This window comes from Abramis brama, assembly GCF_963993115.1.
Source record: "Abramis brama genome assembly, chromosome: 5".
Classification (NCBI taxonomy): Eukaryota; Metazoa; Chordata; class Actinopteri; order Cypriniformes; family Leuciscidae; genus Abramis; species Abramis brama.
Window position 1 is genome coordinate 32,916,824 of NC_139967.1, and position 18,998 is coordinate 32,935,821.

The 18,998-nt window shown below is 36.4% G+C and overlaps 1 protein-coding gene across 4 annotated transcripts; it reads right to left on the reverse strand.

The window, feature by feature from the left end:
* Positions 1 to 155: 155 nt before the first annotated feature.
* On the reverse strand, positions 156 to 18,170 carry mamdc2a (MAM domain containing 2a). 4 transcript variants are annotated; one of them, XR_014606139.1, is made up of 14 exons: positions 18,012 to 18,170; positions 17,702 to 17,821; positions 12,937 to 13,187; positions 12,191 to 12,275; positions 11,327 to 11,464; positions 10,877 to 11,133; positions 9,228 to 9,321; positions 6,813 to 6,959; positions 6,307 to 6,572; positions 4,280 to 4,376; positions 1,964 to 2,115; positions 1,613 to 1,866; positions 1,335 to 1,419; positions 156 to 713 (listed from the first exon to the last, which is right to left on the reverse strand). XR_014606139.1 is itself a non-coding variant. In XM_084113404.1 (14 exons), exons 1-14 carry the CDS (start codon positions 18,127 to 18,129, stop codon positions 652 to 654), a joined length of 2,130 nt encoding a protein of 709 aa, XP_083969530.1. In that variant the 5' UTR covers positions 18,130 to 18,170; the 3' UTR covers positions 156 to 651. The 4 variants fall into 4 exon arrangements, 2 of the variants coding, with proteins under 2 accessions (XP_083969530.1, XP_083969529.1); XR_014606140.1 differs by having other exon boundaries at positions 4,280 to 4,372; positions 6,303 to 6,572; XM_084113404.1 differs by having other exon boundaries at positions 1,960 to 2,115.
* Positions 18,171 to 18,998: the final 828 nt, after the last annotated feature.

Here is an 18,998-nt window from a genome sequence, read left to right on the forward strand (position 1 = left end):
AAATGAACGTCACAACACTGATCATTGTAAATCAAAACGACAGAGGACAGCTTCTCTTGTATTTCTTGATGGTTTGATGGGAGATTGCAAGAGAGTTAGCAGTATTGTGATTCTGATGGGAATATACAAGACCTGACAAAGACATTTTCATTTTTAAAAAGTTGTTTAATAAATGTAACATTGTGAGTGAGAATGTACTGTATACAACCCCATGACCTGAACTTTGCCATTAGTCCAAACAAGCTTTTACTCTGGACACTGATCAGTGTCAAAACAAATAAGAAAACATTCACCTCAGCAAACAGAAACTGAAAATTGCTACCCAGCAGCATGCCGCTAAGCAATGTCAACACGTTACAAAAATTAAAAAGTATTTTCTGATATTCCTTACACAAAATACACAAAAATAAGACAGTCCCCAAACTGTCTCAATGGTCACACAAAAAAAAATCATAGTGACTATATCAAGACCTATAGACACATCATACTACCTATAATAAGGAACAATGAAACGTGTGTCTTTCCATGTAGTCATGCATGGCTAGAATCTGCAGAACACTGTTGAGTCTAGGTAACAAATGTTCCTTTCTCTCTCCCAGTCTCCCTGTCCCCAGTGACACACAAATGAAAATATATCAGCCTGGGAATCGCTTAGTACTCAATTTCATTAAAATTTTCAGAGAAGCCCGAGTATGGGACACTGTCTCCAGGATCTAGAGAAAGAGAGAAAGAAAGAGAGAGTTATGCACAGTATAAACAACATATCTCTTACAGGGTCCCATATTACTGCTTCCTCAGTAAACAGAATCAGATAACTACAGGAACAGTATGTTATCCCTCCATAGTCAAACTCCAATGAGAACCTCCCTGAAGAAACCACCTGCCTTTTACTGCAGTGCAGTCGACTGACCTCACACAACCTACTGCAATACATCAAATAAAACAATCTGAGGATGAGGCGATGCATGAATCACTGACACTTCCTGTTCAACCTTCAGATTATGTATTTAAATTCACATACTACAGCACACAAGAAGACATTTATGTAAACCATTCATATGAATTAAATCTTAGAGCAAGAATTTGTGGGGCCATGATGTTTGGCCCCACAAACGATGACACGTTTTTTAATCCTATATATTAATTTATTCAAAAATATAAAAAGTTTAATAATATACAAAAATAAAATATAAAATACAAATACAAATATAAAATACCTAAAAATGCAGTTCACACATACAATGACTTAAAACTTAAAAATATATTAATAAGACTTAAAAATATATTTAAAAACCATTGTGTTGTCGTTATGGTAAACAGTTTTGTTCACTCACCTTTGCATGGTCCCTTTTTAAACACAATATCATCGATTGCAATGTCACTCCTCACTGAAGATCCTCTAATGGCTTCAAATATAATCTGCAAACAATTAGGGACACATGACTTTATTTCTCATACAAAAAAAAAGTAACACAGTGACCTTCAATCGGTTTCCTGGCACTTAAAGCACCATCTTCTCAGTGATCAAATGGTTGCTTTGATGTGAACATTATAAAATCATTTTTTTAAAGACATTTTTCAACAAGAAAGGGAGTAGGAGCGTGTTTCTAACCCAATGCCTTGTGTAACACTCGTAATCCACTGTGGCTTTCATCCAGGACACACTTTGTTCTCCTTGTCTTGTCCAAAGCAATCTCTCCTTGTCCCCCTTATGCAGCAGGACGCTCAGGGTGCCGGTGCCTGAGCCATGCATGTGGTAGAAGAAGATCAGACACTGAGGGCTGGTCGAACCCCTCAGCTCAGTGGACATCAGTCGGGCTGACTGCTTGGGTAACATGTGAGATGCCTCAATGTACATGAAGTAGCCTTGAAGTCAGAGCAGGAAAGACTTAGTGTGCGCTGTCTCATGACATCAGCAGTTAATAAAGCATTTCAAGCTGAAGTATAAATCTGACTCACCTACCCCTAAGGTGTGGTCCCCCTTGGGTCCTGTGTAAGATGTGGGTGTCTGTCCCCTGATCCGCAACCAATGTCCTTTCTTAGCTTTCTTTTTCTCAGTGTAGCCGCAGTCCCCAGTTTCAAAGTTACAGTGTCCAGGAGGAGGATTTAAGGGTCCTAAACAGAGCACAAAAAGGTTGACCTGTTTTAGGACAGTAAAGTTCAAATGACCACACTATACGTGAGTGAAATGGTTAAAAGCTTGTCTATTTCTATTCACCGCAGCCGGCACTGCCCATTTAATGTCTATGTTTGTGAGGGCAGATGTTCTCATTTGCCATGGAATATATGCCTATAAACAGAATATTTAAGAACCTTAGATGAGGGCCTTGTCCATTTCTTAAGCCACATTGTTTAAAACGTGCTCACAACTGACAAGTAACTTCTGCCAAGCAACCTAATAGAGTTTACCCTTTAATAGAGCAATCAGTTGCTTAAATCTTTTACAAGTCATGGGTTTCACTTCCATAAAAGCAACACAACTGGGTCAAACACCACGTTATCGTTTGTACAATTCTCAATATGGGGACAGTTTTAGACTAACCCTTATGAGCCAGTTTTATTATTAAAAGAAAGAACCAATACCAAGCATAACTTTTTTCTTTACGCTTATATGAATGAAAAGGCACACATTATATCTATAGTTGTTCTCCATTAAAGTGAGCATGTGGAAATATATACATGATAAATACATTTATTCATTGAAATTTTATTAATTGAAAAGTGACGTTTGTAAAAAAAAGATTGCGTTCCTCATAGATTGCAGGATGTGCTATTTTCAGCAATCAAACTTTAAAAAGCCTCTAAAGAATTTGGCCCAATTATAGCTAATTCAATATCTACATGATATGTATGGTATGATATATCTGGTGCAAAAATATTATGTTAATTATTAATCGAAATTTTGCATGCAGTCTCCTATCTGGAACAATTATTACCTATTACGAGACATGAAAGCATACTTGTTCGCTGTGGTCAGATAGAGGCATTAACACGTTAGAGAATATTTATGAGGACACAGGGTTAAGGACACTCCGGGATCTGCAGTCTTGTTATAATCTACCTGGATTCTCATGGTTCTTGTATTTTCACTTAAGGCTTATAGAGTTCCTTGACAGACCTTTGACATCTCACCCCATGGCTCATTGGTTTGAATCCATGAAGGGGAAAACAGCCAAGGTCTCTATTATTTATGGTAGTCTCGTCATGGAGAAATGTGGAACTCTGGGTATTACCTGAATTTGGGACAGAGAGTTTGGAGCGCAGGATAAACAGTTTTGATTGGGAAACAATTTGGTAAAATGTCTCATCTAAAATCCCTGCCCACCAGCTGATCAACTTCAATGTAATCCACAGAATATATTATACAGCTCTGAAACGTTTTAGAATGAAACTTATTCCCTCCCCTGTATGTGACAAATGTAACACTGGGGCAATTGGCAGCTTTCTCCAACTATTCTGGGAATGTCCACCGATCTTCAACTTCTGGGTTAAAGTCTCTGCTGTTCTATCACAACTTTTGGAACTGACAATTGATCCTGAGCCATGTATTTTCCTTCTTAATGATGTCTCCTCTGTAACTTTAAATCAAAAACAGACTTTCTTATCTGGGTTAACAGCTGCCAATAAAACTATCATTAGTTCTTGGTTTCCTCCTAATTCTTTGTCAAAACAGCAATGGTTGTCCTATTTTATATATAGATATTGTTCGTTTGGAGCGATCCACTGCCTTAATCAATAGAGCAAAGATTACAACAATTATGCACTGGAACCGAACTCATGACAGCTTGATTTCTTGATTTCTAATCTTAAAACTTAAGTGATCTAAAGTTATAGGATAGGAGAGCACACCAAGATGTAGATCAAGGCAAATGCAGGTTCTCTTTTTTTGGTTTTATTTTAATAGACACCTTAATAATCTTTATTTCAACAGGCACTTTCTGCCTGTAAATCTCTAACATCAGTATATAGTTTTTTATTATTTTTATTCCTTATGTATGTGTATCTGTTTCTCTTGTGTATATCAGTTTTATATTTGTTATCAGTTATTATCCTCCAAGTAAGTCAGTGAACATTTGTCAGTGTTAATGATGGTAACTTTGTTCATAAGAAAAGCACAATAAATTATTGGTCAAAAACAATTCTAGTGAAAACCTTCTTTTGGAAGGTTTTTAAAATTCTTTGGTGGGAGGAAAAAGGGAAAAAAGCTGGAATTAACTCTAACCATGGAACACAACTGCCATCTGAATAGGGCTTTTCGCTGTTAAAAGGGTAGAAGTACCTGTAGCAACCCGACAGTCTCCAACGGTCACTGAGATGTCATCGAGAGACACAACTCCACAGTCCCAGAAATTTCTGCAGATGCTGACAAATGCTACCTTAAAGGAAAGTTAATAAAAAGTTACATAATGACAAATAAAGCTAAAATAGAGAGATCATAGTTGAGTAGTCCTAAACTCCTGTAATATAGCACATCATTTTACTCAAGAAAAAAGCAAAAACAGTCAATTAAGTATTAATTAAAGGTACACTATTTAACTTTTATTTTGGTAAAAATTAACAAAATTTAAATAATGAATCAATACATAATCAATCCTTCTCCCAAAGTGTGTTTTTGTATTACCCTGATTCACTATGGTAAGCCTATTATAAGTGTTTATATATGTTGTTTTTTTTTAACTGGAAATTGTGTACATCCGTCATTTGCATGTGTCATCATATCTGTAAATAGAGAAAAGTTGCTCCGGCTATACTTTGATGCATATATGGTGTGGGAGTGGCATAGGTTAGTTGTCACAGCAAGAGAGAAAGGTTGACATGGAGCACGATAAATCTCAAACCTCCGGGGAATCAACAGGGGTTTTTTTAAAACATGAAAGTCTGTTGGCAAAAATAAGAATGTGACAGCTTGTAATAAAACGAGAATCAACATTAACTTTGCTTTTTGGAGATGGCAAGAACTCAGGGATTTTAAAATGTAAAAGCAACGTGGAATTAGTAAGGTATTTTATTGAACAGATAAAATTGCCATGTGTAGCTCTCTAACAGAGTTCATTGTGAAGCGTTATCTGTTGTGAAGGATCATTTTATTATGGTTGTTGTAGCGCTGGGCTGGAATTTATAATGGGTATGCACAGTAATGTCTTTAGCTAGGCAGCTTGAGACACTTTCCAATTTCCATCAAAACTAATTATATCTCTTAAGCCTAGTAGTGAATGTTTTATGAGCAGTAGGATCACCATATTCATCCGCACAGAACCAAAGCACAACCAAAACAATGTTCTTCTGCAAAATGCATGCAGTTTTTTTTTTGTACCACTAGAGGGACAAACATAGTGTACCTTTAAGAGTTACTTAAATAGTTAATTTCTAATATTATTTTAAAAAAGACAATTCATAACCAAGGTTATTTTTATTTAACATTTACAGAACTCAATTTAAAACTTTTTGATTTTTCTGTGGTTTTTCTCTTAAATGGCTTTGACATTTTGAGGAAGCACAAAATATTCCACAAATGGAAGCTCTAATAATGGAGTTTTGATGTTGTTTGCCTGCCTACAGACTCTCCATTAAAAAGAGTCTTGCTCTTCAGTTATCAGAACTGAGATCCCTGAGATTACAACAGGAATTCACACACAGGGTGACACAAAGTGCAGGACAAGATTTGTTAGGGCTTATCATTTGGAAGTGACAAGAAAATACTTTACTAAAATAAAAAGTATTAAAACTGAATTTGTACTAGTCATTCAGGACAACGTCCTTCTATCACCTCTAATCTGAAGAACACTTAAACCTTCATGCTGTTCATCATCACACAATTTACACAACTGTTCAACTGTTTTTTAAATAAGATTCTTATCCTCACCAAGGCTGCATTTATTTGATAAAAAATACAGTAAAACAGCGATATTGTGAAATATTACAAATCATAATAACTATATATATATATATATATATATATATATATAATCATGTTATGGCAAAGCTGAATTTTCACATGATCCTTCAGAAATCATTCTAATACTATATGCTGATTTGGTGTTCAAGAAACATTTCTTATTATTATCAATGTTAAAAACAGCTGTGCTTATTAAAATAGAAATCTTTTGTAACATTATAAATGTCTTTACTGTCACTTTTGACTAATTTAATGCATCCTTGTGGAATAAAAGTTTAATCTGAACCTAAAATTTGGAACGGAGGTGTATACAGTATTAAAAAAATAAAAGCAGCCATGATCATCAACAGAACCCAGTCTTGAAGAAACACATATCGTATTTACCAACAACCCATTCATTTTACACTTACCTTAGTAGACATGGGCTTTAAGTAGGTGACTTCCACCTCTGTCCAAACATCTCTAGACCTCTCAGACACGGTCCAAATTTTCTCCTGAGCTACGTTGTTTTCATCATAGATATAGAGAGCCAGAGCATTATCTAATTTCATGAACCCATGCAAGGCATAGTAGAACCTGAGGCAGTATTTATGGTTCCCTGGCAGGGATGGTCCAAAAAGACGACCCACATACCCTGGACGTGAGGAATAATGAGTGTTGGTCAGCAGAAAAGACCCTGTGGATATAATCGACAGACATAAGAGACATACATTTTAAATAAATAGTCATATGGTTATTTGTTCATATTAATAGTTATTTATTATGAGTACTGATCAATTAAAATTAAATATGCATGAAGCAGAAGAAAACAATTAAATTTAAATGTGCATAAAAATATCATATAGCTAGTAAATGTAAATATATGATATGTCACAAATTTGGTGATTTTATGAAAAAAATAGTCTCACTTCCGCACCAGTGCCTGTGGTGTGATCACCGATGCGGTAAACATTTGGTTTCACAGAGACCATGTTCCACACTGAACCTCCAGTCTGTTCCTGATAATACTGGCACAGCCCCTCCTCAAAGTCACAGTTTGCAACAGAAGGGTCAAACGCTGGCTCTGAAACATGAGTCACATGAAACAGACTCACATCATGAGCATCTCCCACATGCACACACTTTCTGTAAAACGCATGTAAACTGCTGACTAAAGGGAAAGTCGATGTGGTTGCGATAACAGGACAACAACAAGAAAATTTCCTTTTAAACAGCCACTTGTAGGTTGTTTTAGTTTGTAGGGTACAACACTGAAGGCCCCTCTAAAAAAAAAAAAATGGGACTACTTTCTCTCCCAAAGTATATGATGGTGAAAAAATATATTTCTTGTAATTGAATATTGGTGGAGCAACATTTTTGTAAAGGTAAGACGTTTGTTTTGAACATGAAGGTAACTTTATTCAAGGGGACTTTTTATCCTAAATGCCTTTCACTTATTCAACAATTACTGACAAATTACTGATTCACTGAAACACATAAATAAGTTTTTTTTAAATCTCATAATATGTGTTAATTTCATCAATTCTCATTAGCTACATAAATCAGAAATATTTTTAAAGAAGTTGGCCTACATGTTAGATCAAATTACAACCTGATTTCACAGGAAAGCGGAACTATTTTACGAGGTGGCGATTTCATATGAATTCGTACAATGTGAATCATACAAAAACGTACACTTTTTTTTTTTTTTTAAAGCATGAATGTTCACCCCTAAACATAACCGTCAGTAGGGCGTACACAGATCATACAAATCGTAAAAATTTGATTGTACGAATAAGCCACCAATTCGCCAAAACGTAAAATAGCTGCAAATTGGCATTAGATTGTTGAAAATTACCTCAACTTCCCTATTACATGTAATGACCTCATAGATCAGTATTTTGCAGTGCATAGCAATAAGCATGTGTTCAAGAAAGTGCAATGGTGGTTTTTGTTGTCATTCGATCAAATCAAAAAGGTATTTTACCATGAGGAGCCTTTAGTCCAGTTGAACCCTAAGTATTAACCCTTAAACGCATACCTCGGGTCTTTAGTGACCCGGGACGTCATTCACTACCCTCTTCCTCATAAATGTTTTAAAGTTAGACACCAACCTTATTAATATTCATCAATCAATTAATTATAAACAATATGACAAGAAAAGAAAAGAAAAAAATGATAAAAGAATGCCTGTTTTCCCATCCATTTTTGGTAAAAATTGTATAGGGTTGCTAATGACCCGAGGCGTGTAACATTGTAAGTATATTTTTTCTGCACAACAATAGAGTCTCTGATGACTGAATAAGTGCAATTCACCTTTACTCCACAAGGTGACAATGTCTGATACACAATGATGAAGTGACATTTCATTTCAGAAAACAAAAGAATAGGAAGTATCATCAGCAAAACTAAAAATGCTTCAGCGATTTACTGCAGAGCAAGTACTGAACGCAATCAAATATTAGTGAAAAAAAAAAAACAGAATATGTAATAATGATTGCCAAAAAATTCATGCATTTAAGGGTTAAAGTAATTGATTTCTGAGAAATGTTGTTTGAAAACTGAAATCAACACCAGAATCATTGAGCGATCAGACCGAGCACCAAAAAACTCTTGCAGCCAATCAGAAATAGGGGTGCATATGCTCATGATGGGGGAGGAGAGAGAGTGAGCAAGTGGGAAATTTTGTAGAAAGACTATAGAAAGAGAGAAGGCTGAGATATTACCAAAGAGGTAAAAGGTCAGAGGAATACAATTGGAAGAAGGGTTACGATCAGGCGAGGGCTAGGACCCCCATTAATATTGGAAAAGCTTTCTAGATCTGGAGAGACATGAGAGAGTAGGAAGGCCTGAAAATGGTCGCCGAGGTTGCTTTGTTTCTGCTCAATACATGAGAAACACTGGTTTTGTTATGTTTCACAGAACTGAAATATGCTGAGGTACAGTTTGCTGTTGTTGTTGAATCAAGGCTGATTCATCCATACTTGGGCAATTCCTGTGTTGCATAGCATGTTCGTTATTTTGGGAGCAATGAAGGGAGGGATGTGTTTCTCTTCCCTTAGTCTGTTTGTTTGGGTATCAATTTCAAATATCAGCAGTGTTTCTCAGAAATCGCATACTGCACCTTTAAGTAATAGTGACTACAGAATCCCAAACAAAAATACATGTCTACAAAAGAGATAACATGTGTTTACCAGGTTACAGTGACTGTTGAAATTAAACCATAAAACTTGCTAGTGGTTTCGAGCTCTGTAAACAGCTGTATTGTGATGTTTTGATTATACACAGTTGCTTAAGACCTCATAGTAAATAAATAAGTTTAGTGCTTATTATGCAACAGCACCGCACTGACCTGTCTCTGTGTGGCAAAACTCTGATGAGAAAGAAATGTCATCCAGAGCAACATATCCACCACGGGCACTGTTGAACGCCACCTCAAACACCACCTAGTAATCCAAATACACCAATCAATCTAAATCAGACAAATTAAGTACCCAACATGAAGGGAACAATAGTCCCCAAAATGATTAATTAATTTTGAAAACTGAAAAAGTTTTAAATGGATTTAGTTTGTAACTCAGTATAAATGCAATTTTTCAAAAGGTTCAAAGAGTGGTGCATTAGTATTAACACTTCAGACGGTGAACTCATCTGCTGGAGAGAATCTCCAGACTCCACACACACTCCCACTCTCATTATTTACATTGTCTCCTAGAGTTGGCTGCTCACACTCAAACATGGCAGCCACAGCGTTAGCTCTTCACTTCATGTTTATACTACTCCTACAGATGCGAAATAAACACTCCCATTTTCCCCAGTACAGAGATGACGTTATGTATGGTTTGAAATAGATCAACCTTTGAACTATATTTGAAAATTACCAAAGGTATCTATTACAATTATTACAGTTCATAATCAAAGCAGTTTTGATTACATTTATATGGTCAGTTTTCAGTAAAACTATTTATATTTGATTTGGTTACAGAAAATATACACCTTTAAAACACTTACTGACCCCAAACTTTTGAACGGTAAAGAGTCAGTGAGGTTTTTCTGGGGGTTTTTTCAGGGGTTTTCGGCAAAAACGTATACTCCATGAATGCATTAAATTGGTCGGTAAAGACTATACACATACATGTATATATATTTCTATTCAAAGAATACTGAAAAAAGCTAAATATTTAAAAATCATACCAACCCCAAACTTTTGAACGACAGTGTATATTCCAGTTAGTTACGAATGTCATAATATGAATATTAGTCTAAGTTAGTGACATTCGTTACTAACTCAATGTACTTTAACAAAAATTTGCTAATCTATTATTGAAAATTATTGCATAAGTGTTAGCCATTCATCTACTGGAGTTCAAAATATATTTATATAGAGGGTGTAAAGAACCCTTCATAGAGCATTAATTCATAATTGTTTGACTTAAACTTGCCATCTATAACATGACATAAGTCTGCACAACGTCTTATATATGTTAACCGTGCAATAGGCCCCTTTTATAAATAGGTGCTAGTCTTGTTAGGATAGTGTTCTTGCGTATACATGTGGGAACTACAGCTCTTAAGCCATGATAGTGTATTTGCAAATGGCTTTAGTATGTTTTTGGGTAATTAAAACTTGTAATATATATTAAATAGAAAGCTTACATATGGATAGTGTCAACATGTGAATGTTCTGTACTGGGTTCATGCATTTGCTGTGACCTGTAGTGCAGAACATGAGCAAAAAGTTGTGAAGAAAAGGTCTCCTGGATTTATCCCAGGCTAAAATACCTGTTGTGTTTAATTTTACTTTATAAGAGATTATTTTAAATTAACAGCAATTAAATTATTTAAATGGATTTTTATTTTTTGATGGAAACTAAATGCACCTTTTTTTTTCTATTGTGTTGCCGTATAGTTTATATTTAAAGTGGTGTTTTTGCCTAATGTCACCATACTGTCTCTCAAAATCTGTCTCGCAATGCAGTGATGCATAAAAAATTCACTGACCTCTAGAGGATGTGGTGCCTTTATATCCACTTGCACTAACTTCCAATGTGAGGTTGCATACACATCAGGTCTCCATATCTCTTCATAGTGGCCCAGCTGGTCCTTAGTGAAGACTGAGAAGAAATTCCCAATGGCTTGGTCCCGTTGATAGTAAAAGGACAAGCATCCTGCCATTGAAGTGGTAGTCATTGGTGACACCAACTTGGCCACCTCTTGGAACCTTTTAGCATAAATTGAGTCCACATACATGTAGTGACCTAGTTCAGAGTGGAAAAATTAAACAAAGAATGGATTCACAAAGCACATTCCTCAGGGTAGAAGAGTAAGCAAGCTCCAAACCAAGAGAATTGTGGGTTGAGAAAAGCTATTGTCTTGCTGGAGAGCCTGGTTTGATTCATTCCATCTCTTGCACATGTGCAGTGGAGCTATTCTGTCAGTCTGTATTATTACCTCTTTCATTGTTCATGGTGTGGTCATCTGGAAGGTTTGACTGAGGGTCCCGGGCCAAACTCCCACCCACATACCAGTTTACATTGGGATTCCACTGATTACTGTAGCCACACAAGTGATGCTCCTCAAAGTTGCACTCTAAACAGAAATGAAAGATTATTATTAACGTGTTTTGGGGAATGGGGAGGAATGTATAACTGCATTAGCACAAAGAGTCAAGAGTGGTGGTATAGCAAGGTACATTCAAATCTACCCTGCTAACCAATGAGGTTTGTGTGCAGTGTCTTATTTTCAGATGCTCTTGCAAGGGGTTTTAACAAATAACTATTTCATTCTTTTTTTAACAATCAAATGAAATCAGAATACTTGGAATGTAGCACATAAATGTTATGGACTGCTGATATGGTACTTGTTTTTTGAGTTTACAGCTACAATCATCATCCTCTCGTCCCTCATACCTTTCAGGAATAAAATCAAATGGGTTTGGATACACACACACACAAATTACAGAACCTACAAAAAGCTCAGTTATTATTTTTTATTTTTTTGTTACTCAGTGATATTACTCAAAATATAAAGCTGGAACTAAATGCAGAAAATTAATGTTACAGAAGTTTTTCAATTAAAAATATTTAACATAATTGTGATAATTTTATGCTTCATGCTTTTCTTTCAGTTGTTATTATTAAATCAGATCAAATTACACTAAGGGGGGTGCAGAAGTTTTTCTACTTTAAAAAAGTAGGGCGTGACAAAAAAAAAATTTGCACAACATGGTGTTCCTGCACAAAGTTTGGATTTTTAAAGCATCATGGATGCTGTGGTCCATTGTACTGGTTAAGAGTATAAAATCTGAAGACTTACCTATACAGTATCCAGGGATGATGTGTATTTCAAAAACAGCAACGCTATTTCCCATTCCTCTGCTGGGTTTAGCCTCAAATAATAGCTAAAATTAAAAGTCAAAAAGTAATAAACAAAGAGAAATGAAACAGTTTGGGCTGCAACAGTTAAACATGCACCGATTGCTATCGATTCAACAGACAAAAATGTTTATTTTATTATCCAAAACCTATACAACAATCTTTATCTAACTCATTATGACAGAGCACAACCTCTTCACTCTCTTTCAGTGATTCTATAAATCATAAATCAAACACAGCTTCAGTTTTACACACAGTCTAATTTTAGAGTAAATATAACATCAGAAGGTTTACATCACACATCTCAAGTCAAAACTAGCATAATAGATCCACTTTCTTTCCAGTCATAACTCATTACACTTGTTATTAAACAAAGTCAATTTCTATTCCTTTGTTTATAAAGGACAAGTATTACGCTCAGTCTGTCTTTCCAAATGTAATTCCCAAAAACACTGAATTACTATTTGTGTAGTAGTACAAGTGCTTGTCTGATCAAGGGAGAGACGTATCCACTGTAGTATTTACAAAGGGCTCTTTTGTTCACTCAGCTCCACTCAAACTCTCTTTTAAGCTAATGGTTCTCAAGCAAACTATGAATAGTCTTGACTACATTATGTCACACACACAACCCCCTTGAATTCCTTTGCATTCGAACACAGAAGTGACTGTGCCATGTCAGGCAGATACCTGGTAAGCCCCAGACATATTACGGAGGTCCACGCTGGCAATGAGCCAACTGTCTGAGGGTTTCTCCGCCGTCCATAACACGTAGTCAAAGTTCTCGCCCTCGGGTCGCAAGTGCAGTTGAAGAGAGCCTGAGCCTGAGATCTGATAGACCAACCGCATACAGCTCCAGTCTCTGAGCTCCAGCTCTGGGCTGACCAGGACATACTTTTCTTTCTCACCAAAAGATGACGAATCTGCTGTGATGAAGCGACCTGAAAAAAACAGAAGAGTCATAATTTCAATATTGGTGAGAACAGAAATGTATGCAGAAGTCTAAGAACAGAATAGACACACTTCCAAAATGTAACATTCAGTTTACATTTAGTTCTGTTATTTTCATTGCAGGATAAAACAATGGATCTGGGTTTTCAGATCCTGGAAGTCAAATCAATCTAATCATCCAGGGTCTCACGGGGTCATCAGTAATGAACAGAAACCTCTTAAAAACGTAATGAAATGAATGGGCGACTGCTTCATCATTTTAAACTGTGTGTCAAAAAACAGGTGTGATCCGTATCAGGTTCTCCAAAATAAAGTGCATGCAGTCACATCAAACTGAGACTTATGGGATACTCAAATGGTAATTTAACAGTCCATTTAGTCTTCTGACTTTAACAAAGCGACTGTTTAGAGCACAGAAATAGGTTACGTTGACATTTAAACAGTTTATTAAAGAAGAAATATCAGCTGTCAGAAGTAAAGTAATCATATACGTTATGAACATATCCAATTTCCTCTTGTTTAATCTGCATCAAACCTCGACATGATGTAAAAGTGTGTTTGCTGCCGTTAGCTTCAGTGATCACTGATACCTCCAGATGTTCTCATGGTGATTCATTCCAGGTGCCAGATGAAAACAATGCCTTTTTTTTCTTCTCTCTTTATGACCTCTTGCAAAAACACACAGAATTTCTACATTTTGGTTTGTCCCTCTTTTGGGATCTCATATATTTAATCCTTGAGCAAATTCCAATCGTTAATGTCCCACTTCTCTACCCATGACATCAGCTTCTGAGGTAGGTGCTTAAAATAGTGAAGTCATGTCTTTTGTAAGGCCAATTGAAATTAGCCCCCATTTTGTGGAAATATATAGGTGTTGTTTCTTTTTCTACTGTAAAACAAGTCGCCATCTTAATTCAAACATCCTGATGATCACTGTAAAAAGTGAACAGTTGGATCAACTTAAAAAAATTACTTCAATTGGTAACACCTAAAGAAATTAAGTTTTCTCAACTTAAATTATCACATTTTATCGTGAAAAACGTGATAATTTAAGTTGAGAAAACTTAATTTCTTTAGGTGTTACCAATTGAAGTAATTTTTTTAAGTTGATCCAACTGTTCACTTTTTACAGTGATGAAATCACGCACACTATATGCATACCCTAGTGTTCACATAAAAAAAAAGAGATATACTTTGGGATTAGCCTAGTGTTCGCTTAAAAACCAAAGTATAATATAGTGCATTTAGTGAAGATAAAGTGCAATTCTCGCTACACACTCAAAACTCACTGCAGCAGCTGTTATTCAATGGCTGGAAGTAGCCCACCTCCTTCTGATTCTTAAAAAGAAAAAGGGTTAAATGTTAAGATGAACTCTGTGAATGTCTGCTGTACATCTTCAAATGCCTTAATGATTTCTACAGCTGCTGAAAATGTCTGAAGAAACAAGGTTAGCAGATCCCCAGATTCAGTTTTTTTCTCATAATTTCCATCTCAACTCCTTCTAGAAATGTTCTCTTACATTTATAGTTTTTGGCTGCCTGTACATTTAATAAATGAATATGACTGATGCTCTAAATGGTATTATTTAAAGGCACACTGTGCAGTTTCCGTTTTTCTCAAACAGCGACCCCTAGAGTTGCTGTGGAGTACTTGTATTTAACGTTACTGTCATAAATACCACTCACGCAGAGCCGTCTCTGCACTCTTCCGACCGCACTTTCTTCGTTTTCTTCGTCCACTCTGCCATGATTCACGTCTGAAATGCGTGCTAGTGTCTTCAATAGAGGCTGCTTCATATGTTGTTGATGTATGTGACGCCGTAAAGCAAGTCGTGATTCTCGTGAGAATTGGCGGGGCGCCACCTCTCAAACCTGCATTGCTGGTTTTGCAAATCTTTCTATGCTATAATCATAGAAAAGAGTGGGCACACTGATACACAGTAACACAGGCCTACAAATAACAGAGAAGTTATATGGCAAATAGATCATTGTCTGAATTCATTCATTAAATTTTTTTGTAAAGTTCCTTCATTTTCCTAAAACTAAGACGTCTGTCTCTGCTGTGTTTCCAGTACAAAGTCAGTGTTGTCTAGGAAACCAAACAGAGACACATTGCCCAGTCTTGTTTTATTGACCTGTGGGGAAAAACTCACTCCAAAAGCAGGAGACAACAGACAACTGCCCACGGTATGTTCACTGGATTACACTTCTTTCATCATACTTCGGTCAACAGTCATTCTAAAGCATCTCCTCTGTTTTCCCCAGAACAGCTGAGCCCATCCAGTTGTTCACCAGCCATCATAGTTTTTGGCAGAGGACAGAAACAAAATTTAAGTAATGATAACAAAGCTTATTTTTAGAACAGAGCGCCGAAAAGTACAGGTATGGAAAGTGCTCATTGTGCTTAAAGTACAATAATATTAAGGTAAATACAAAGACAAGTAACATGCAAGGTATAGCATGACAGCTGTCCTGCAACATGTGTCTCTTGCGAGATGGTGGACTGAGAAGAGTTATAGCACGCATGATCTGTGAAACATCTCTGGCTAGTGTGCAATTAATAATCTATGGAAATCATTGGTTCCCATGAATGGAGATCAGAAAATGCCCTGTCATGTAGAGCAGGCTCACTCAGTGAAGTGCAGATTACAACCATCAAGCCGTAAAGGGTTAGATCACCCCAAAATGAAAATTCTGTCATTAATTACTCACCCTCATGTCGTTCCAAACCCATAAGAACACCATTTCTCGTTCATCTCCGGAACTCAAATGAAGATATTTTTTATGAAATCCAAGACATTTCTGACCTCTCCATAGACAGCAACGCAACGACCACTTTCAAGACCCAGAAAAGTAGTAAAGACATCGTTAAAATAGTCCATGTGACTCCAGTGGTTTAACCTTAATGTTAAGAAGCGACGAGGATACTTTTTTGGACTCTAATGAAGAATTTGAGTTACATGAACTATTTTAAAGATGTCTTTACTTAACGCAAGATATCATCAAGATAATCGGTGTCTAGTACATTAAATGTATATGTTAAAGGGATAGTTCACCGAAAAATGAAAATTCTGTCATCATTTACTCACCCTCAAATTATGAGTGAATAAATGATGACAGAATTTTCATTTTTGAGAGAACTATTCCTTTATTTCGGAGAGTTTACTCGCATGTCAAGTGTTTCTTTTCAGGATATGCGCATTTTCAAAATTGGCAGTAAAAAAGTTGTATGGAAACCCAACTGATTGCGCATATGTTCCGTTACCTTTCCCTACCCCACTAACTTGCCGGATCCATCACACCATTGTTCTGGGACCTCAGAGTTTACAAATTAAGCACTAGTCCAGACCTCACGCCTATAAACACATCATCAAAGAGATGTCCTTGCAAGAGGAAGGGAAAGTTATCTTGATTAAAGATTACAAGGGCACATGCATTTTAAAAAATAATTCTGTGCACAGATAATTCATTTCATTTATCAACAACAATTGTCAAAAAACAACAACAATTGTCGATTTTGAATTCACAGTGACTTTAAGGCTGTTTTTTCAGCCTAATGATTTTGGAAAAATCTTAAAGGGATAGTTCACCCAAAATTACTCTCCCTCATGTCGTTCCAAACCATAAGACTTTCATTCACCTTCGAAACACAAAGATCTTTTTGACGAAATCTGAGAGCTTTCTGTCCCTCCACTGACAGCTATGCAACTACCACTTTGACGTTTCAAAAAGTTCATGAAGAGATTGTAAAACTAATCTATATTAATGGATTAATGGATTCAAATTTTCAGAAGAGACTCAATCGCTTATATGATGAACAGGTTTAATTTAGGCTTTTATTCACATATAAACATTGATCAGCGAACATAAACAGAAGCTCAAGAGCAAAGTGCAGAGCAGTAAGCAAGAGCGTCTGAACAGTAGCTAAGCAGGAAGCAGGAATCAAATGCGAAAACAAACCTCTTGAAGCTCAAATGTGCTGCATAACATGAGAATGAACCTCACTGGTTCTTGCAGAAGCTCAAACATGCTGCGTAACACACAAGAATGAACCTCATTGGAACTTGCAAAAGCTCAAACGTGCTGCATAAGTTGATGAATGTTCATGTGAATAAAAGGCTAAATTCAATCTGTCCATCATATAAAGCAATTGTGATTCTTCAGAAAATTTTGGACTTCATATGGATTAGTTTTACGATCTCAAATGAACTTTTTGAAGTGTCAAAGTAGTATTGCATAGCTATCAATGGAGGGACAGAAAGCTTTCAGACTTCATCAAAAAGATCTTCATTTGTGTTCTGAAGATTAACGTAAGTCGTACGGGTTTGGAACGACATGAGGGTGAGTAATTAATGACAGAATTTTCATTTTTGGATGAACTATCCCTTTAAGTTTGAGATTTCTACAAGTTGCGGTCTCTGATGGCCAGACACTTTAAGGGCAGAAAAAGAATAATTGGCAAACCAGTAGGCTACATATAAAAGTTCTTGAACCCTACTCATACCTTCCTCGTTGATGGTCCAGGCAGCATAAGCTGGATCAGACGTGTAGCCGCAGCTGTCCGCGTCAAAACTGCACGAGCCGCGCAAAAGCTGCGTCTGAGCCCGCGTTAGAAGAGCGACTGCTGAGGATGACATATCATCAGATAAACACTAAACTAACGTTTTAACAAGAGTTAACTCGCTCTGTTATAATATGTTATAATATCCTAGATATATAATAGCTATAGCCTATCTGGGATAGTAGCCTACAAAAAGTCAATTCAGCAACAAACAGACAATTACAGTTTTTTTCCATTAAGAAAAGTGACCTACCCAGAAGGGTTGAGAAGTGAAGCAAACTCATGGCGAAAGTTGCAGGGATGCTGGAGTGGAAGAGTGAAGTTTCCACTAACGCAGATTGCGTACGGCAGCGTGACTGCGAGCGCTGCATTCACTCTCCATGCTTGACTCTGGACTCAGTGCTGAACAGACAGTGGGAGGAGGCAGTGGTTGTTGAGGTTTCTATTTCAGTACAGGCAATGGATCTCCCTTAAGTATAGAGTTTGACACTGTGTAAAAGTCTGCAGAAATGGCATAGGCCTAATTCTAATCATGCAGGTAACGACACACAGTAGCTACCAATTAAGAATCAATATGTCAACTTTTGAATGGGGTCTTTTTTTTATGAAATTCAGCATTTTTTTTTTTTGTCTTATCATATGTAAACATCTTTTATGTAAAATATCTTATTCAGGATAGTACTAAATAAATAAAAAAAACAACTTGCATTTTGTATGATCCCTCTTAGTTTGTTAAAATAATTAACATTTTGCAGATTCTCCAAATAAGGGGTATGTAAACTTTTGAGCACGACTATATGAACAATTTCAGGACAATTTCTATTCTCATTTCTGGAGTAGTAGAGATGTCATTTTTCTCCTAATTTTCCTTTAAGTAAATTAGCATGAGATAATGGAACATTCGTCTTTAACTGTACCAAACCACTGGCAAGGTCAGGAAGTACCAGCACAGGAGTAGGCTATGTGCATGGTTCATGTCTGGTGAAGTTAAAAGCAACAAAGTCATTTTGTTAAAAAAAAAAGAAAAAAAGAAAAGTGTACACTATAAATGGTGGGAATGGGATTTTATGTTAGGAACAGTCTTCTCTCTAACCTGCCTAATAAAATTGGAATTGTTAACAACAGAGACCCAGCTGCAGGCTTTCAACAATGTTGTTCATGAGGCTGTTGCTTTTTACAGCAATATCCTTGCAGGCACAAGATCCACAGAGCAACAAATCCACTGCAAATGCACAAGGAT

Bases quoted from the DNA above. Each gene is read 5' to 3' on its own strand.
- mamdc2a (XM_084113404.1), bottom strand. From the start codon at position 18,129: ATGCAGCGCTCGCAGTCACGCTGCCGTACGCAATCTGCGTTAGTGGAA. The intron at 2,116-4,279 runs GTACTTCTACCC...TGCTCTGTTTAG, and splicing joins AGACTGTCGGGTTGCTACAG to GACCCTTAAATCCTCCTCCT. The intron at 1,867-1,959 runs GTGAGTCAGATT...TCTGACTTCAAG, and splicing joins GGACCACACCTTAGGGGTAG to GCTACTTCATGTACATTGAG.